At 42.3% G+C, this 5,183-nt stretch overlaps 1 protein-coding gene across 1 annotated transcript; it reads left to right on the forward strand.

The window, feature by feature from the left end:
- Nucleotides 1-2,497: 2,497 nt before the first annotated feature.
- LOC1273949 (uncharacterized) lies at nucleotides 2,498-4,472 on the forward strand. Its single transcript, XM_313003.5, has 3 exons — nucleotides 2,498-2,789; nucleotides 2,884-3,068; nucleotides 3,776-4,472. Exons 1-3 carry the CDS (start codon nucleotides 2,499-2,501, stop codon nucleotides 4,377-4,379), a joined length of 1,080 nt encoding a protein of 359 aa, XP_313003.5. The 5' UTR covers nucleotide 2,498; the 3' UTR covers nucleotides 4,380-4,472.
- The last annotated feature ends 711 nt before the right edge of the window (nucleotides 4,473-5,183 follow it).

A 5,183-nucleotide genomic window follows, 5' to 3' on the forward strand; every position in this document is an offset into this window, starting at 1 on the left:
CAAACATAACTTCTTTGATAGTGCAGAGAAGAAGCCAAGAGAAATGACACATTATTTCTGACACTGATTTATACACACAATAAAATAACTGCATTTATCTGCACACCATAGTTTAAATTTGCTATTGAAATAGCAAAAACTCTAAAGAAAACGAGTTCAATAAAACAATTTCGCCTTAAGAAAGGTATGGTTTACTGGAACAAAAGCGTTTTGCAGATTGAAATGAATGTAGGAAAAACAATACTATTCATTAGATGGTATGCTATAGATTACGACAAAATGGCAAGGTTTTCGAATCAATTATCTTTTGACCCAAGTGCATGTCACTGTGTAGCTGTGAAACTGCAAAAACAAAATACACGGTAATGAGTTTCGTTAAGATAAAAACATCCAGTCTTAATGTATTAAGAATAAAAATCTTTGATCTTTTTTTATTTAAATAACTTTCTATTACTTGGTGTACAGTATGTCAGACTCCAGTTGGTAGGTAGACAATACGTTTTCTTTTAGTTTATATCTGTACATGATTTTTAAAATTTATAATTAAAAGAACTTCAACAATTGAACTAATAAATAACAAAGGATAAATTACATATCATGCATCTTCTTATTAGTGAAGTGAGCTTGGCTTTCAGTGACTTTTGTTACCATAGCAGGATAGTCAGTCCTACGTATGGGGTCACGGTATATTCGGGGCTTGAACCCATGACGGGCATGTTGTTGAGTCGTACGAGTTTACGATTGTACCACCAGACCGAATAGTGTATAAAATATATTAAATTCAAAAATGTTTAATAGGGTACATTCATGGACAAAAATATTATTGTTTATGTTTTCTGGTAAGGATCAAGCTGTAGTCATAATAACAAATGGTATCCTTTTAGCAATTTACTTAAAAAGCAGCTAACATACACAGGTTTACTTTTAGGTTGATGTGAAAGACAAATTCTGTAATTTATCATTCACATTTCGCTTAAAGCGAAGTGATGTTTTTCATACAATTCATATAACAAACTGTGAGTAACAAATCAAAGCTGAAAGGTTCTGAACAGCACTTCTAATGCATTTGCTTCTAAAAAAATACCTCATGGTGGTTTAATTTCAGTTAAATCCTTGGTGATAAGCCGCAATAAGACGAAACATGCAATAATAAAATATTATAAATTATCATGCTTTTAGGAAAAAATGTCTATGTAGCTTTAATTTGAAAATGATTTTCTTTTTAAATGATTGATATTGAACTAAATAAACCTGTTTACCTCGAAATAAAAGCATTGTTCTTTTTGTAAGCTATGCTATAAATGAAGAAATGCAGATATAAATGAAGATACGTGAAGATAGTTCTGAAATCAAAAAAAATACACTAAATTCTACGTGGTAAACCAATGTCCAGATACCGAGAATAAGCACACATCCGGTGTACTGCAGTAAAGTTGCCTTGTTCTTTATGCTAGCCCTTACAAGCTGGCTTTTTTGTTTGTTTCTCACAATGTTAATATAAAATCCCGTTTTCTATTATTACCATACCATACCAAACAACGTCATGAAAATGCTGCCTCGCTACTGGCATTCCTGCTATTTTCACTTCCATTCTTAGCTGCGAAAGGGAAAGATGCACAGCACTTACGCAGAAACGTAGGACCTGGTGTGTGTGTGAGAGTGTCTGTGTTAAAATTGTCCGTTGCATCGTGCCAAGTAAGGACATTGCCCGTACGACAAGAAAAAACTGCAATCTCCGCAAACGACTGCTTGCACATTTAATCGCATCGCATCAAATTGTACTCTAACGAGAGCACATGGATGTCCACGCTCGCGCCCCAGCCTCACGCCAATCCGGATCGGCCGGATGTGATGGAAAGTGGTTACGGCCCGGTGGGCTGGGCCTTTTACAAAACCAAAGCACGCTACAAATCGCCTCTGATTTGGTTTTGCCCTTTTCTTCACCCCTCAAAGTAGAGATGAGTTTTCTAAACAAGTCTGCTCGTGGTGCCCGATCACGGAAAAATGGCATCCGATCGGGCGAGTTCCGCAGGATGTTTGGCACGCATTTTTACCGACCCGCACCCATTTGATTCAGCTAGATCAACCTTGTCTCGGGCAGGCCGGGATAGGTGTAGTGGGAAAACAATTTCACTACGCACCAAGTGTGCGTCGCACGACCTGGCGTCTTTCCATCTTCCCATCAGCATCCGCAACAGCCATTAGCCGTTGGTAAAGATTTGCCAGCTTTTGTAAGCTCTGCCCTGGAAGGGTGTATTGATTGTATGCTCTTTCATTCCCCTATTTCTCACACATTTCGTTCGTGTGGCCCCATTTAACGTTGGCCAGTTCGCGTGGATGCTGCTCGGGACAAATGGCCGGCGGAACCGGTATCCCAAGGAAAAAAATATATGAGCCAAGCTTGTTCTTCTGGCTGCCAGTAGGAGATTCGCGTACCCTGACGTACCTGGTCCTCATCGACGATTAACGGATGGGCTTATAAATGGGATATCTCCGCCATGGGACACAGTTTTGTTGCGTCTTTGCCAAGTTCAAGATGTGCTGCAGTTGCCCGGGATCGAGTGAACCTGTGTACGATCGTGTTTGAGAGTGAAAAGTGCATTTCTGAACCGTGTCACCGTGTGAAGCGTAGAAACTGTGTCATAGTTGCTGTGCCCCTTATAAGACGCCTCAAGTGCATTGCTGATAGGAAAATGACGTACATTGTAAGGCTGGTGGTAGTGTGTGTGCTGGTAGGGCTTATCGATTCTAATCCAGCCGTTGATAGTGGCGGTGTGGTCAACCATTTGGTGAGAGAGCGAGCTAATCTTCGGAACGGTGCAGTGCACGTGTGCCCTCTTTCTAATTTCGTTCTTGTATCCCTCTGGTTTCGCCGTTAAACAGGAACCCGAACATGGTACCCTGAGCAAGGCAGCACTCGAGGACAGCTTCATCCGCCGGCTCGGCGGCAAGTGCACGCAGAAGGACAACAGCTCGTGCGTGATGTTGAAGCTGGTCACCTACATGAACCGGATGCTAAAAAAGTCCAGCATTAGTCTCGGGGATAGCTTTGAGCTAATGAAAACCCGGTAAGAGTTGGTTAAATTACCGATAAACCTTAAAACCATTCATCAAATCTAATCAAATCAAATTGCCATTAGTCGTGTCGTACAAAGTGGAATGTACGCGATGCCATATGATTGACAGCATTAAAAACTAAGCTCTACGACTCCTATGTCGAATCAAAGGCCAAAGGCGTTTTGTTTGCCTTCCACTAACTAGATGTATCTCTTCCCGTAAGGCAATCGAACCTTTTAATAATCCCCTAAGGCTTGATGAAATTGAGAGGTCTCAAATCAAACATTTTCACACAAAATTAACTTGGTCTGTTTCCATTTCTGTTGCTGACTTATGCAATCCGATTTAGTATAATGGGGGAATCCTGAGGGAATGACAATGGGTTCCTTAGGGAATGGATTAATGCAGTTCGCAAACATGAGTAAATGGTTCAATTGTTGCCAAACCCAATCAACTTTCCGCATCACTCACACTCTTGACCTTTTTGCATAGCTTTCCGTTGCTTCTAGCGTGCACAGTGTTCCTCCACTGTAGAACCCAACACAAAAGGTTTTGTGGACAGGGTCCAGCATATCCTCTCGCTCTGACACGGCTTTCATTATGCCTTTCAATGGTAGTAGACTCATTGTGTGTCCACTGGCGTGGAAGTTCCTACTTTTTGTGTCGTACTATTAGAATCTACTAACAATGGCTGTTGGTTTCCTCTTGCCATTTCCAGCTCGGACGAACAGCTGTCGGACACGGACGCGGAGGAAATATCGGTGCTGGGCCGTGCGACCACCTCGGACGACCACAAGCTGAGCGTGATGGTGGCGGACAAAATCTGGCGCTTCATCCACAGCCGTAGCCTTCGGTGGCGAGCAACCAGGGCAACCGACGTGGTGGTAGCTTCCGGTGAGGGCGGCAAACTGAACCTGGGGGTTTCGCTGGATACGCGCCGCCTGTTCGAGGAAGGCCGCGGTCGCCTAAAGCAGTACGCGCCTATACTGGCCGCCGTCGTCATGAAGGCGGTGCTGATCGGTGCACTCGTTCTGAAGGGTATCGCACTGCTCGTCGGCAAAGCGCTGCTCGTGTCCAAGCTGGCCCTGGTGCTTGCGAGCATACTCGGCATCAAGAAGCTGCTGCACAAGAAGTACGTCACCTACGAGGTGGTGGCTCACCCACCCGAACCACACCACCATGTCGACACGTACAGCTCTGGCTGGGCCCGGGCACTCGATGGCTTTGTCGAGTCGTTTTCGAACGAACTGAACCGTCGGCTCACAGTGGACGCCCACGACTTGGCCTACCAGCAGGCCCCAGCTCACCAACAAAAGCACTAAACCGTGGGTGCTCCTTTTTTGTCGCATGTACCTTTTTTCCAAACGCCCGTGTATTGCGGGGGAAATTCAAATAAATTATTTATTTTATTATTATCCGTTCGCTTCCGATCCTTTCTTGAGAGCCAGTGGCTCCATGCGGTGAGATATGCTTCGTTTTCGAAAAAGCTTCCGGCGATTTAATGTTTATTTTTTCTCAAAGTTGAATTTCAACACAATCTCACCAATTAAAACTTTTATTGAACTTCAGCTTTTCTATAATGCTACTCCATAACCATAATCGATCTTTACCGATTCTTACAATTTGAGTATGCTATTCCATGGAAAGGCTTAACAATAATGATATTCTTTTCTTTTTTCAATTTCATTTCATCCAGCATGAAAAACTTTTACTGTTGGTCTGTCTTATCTAGCTTGACTATCATTTTGATATCATGGATTGTTTTCAACAGCCGCAAATTGAGTCGAAGGAAAAACTTGTTCAGGCGTGGATCAATCAACATCGATTGAACATTTGTTTGTGACTGTTTCTGCCATTCGAGGTATTTGTTTTTCACAAGAGACGTGCCATAAATAACTTCAAGTAAACTGGTAAGTGGCAGAAAGAATTTCAATTGTATCACTTAGTTACAATGCTATTTCCTTTTATTCTGAAGATAACAAAAAACAACCGAATAATACATCCCAATAAAGGATTGGCGTTCAACAATAAATCGTGTATTTGCATTTAAGAAATGTTGAAAGCAAATAAAATCAGACAGGCGAGTATGTATAAACTGCTCGGAAAGTTGATTTAACAACAAAAGC

Source organism: Anopheles gambiae, chromosome 2, assembly GCF_943734735.2.
Source record: "Anopheles gambiae chromosome 2, idAnoGambNW_F1_1, whole genome shotgun sequence".
Taxonomy (NCBI): Eukaryota; Metazoa; Arthropoda; class Insecta; order Diptera; family Culicidae; genus Anopheles; species Anopheles gambiae.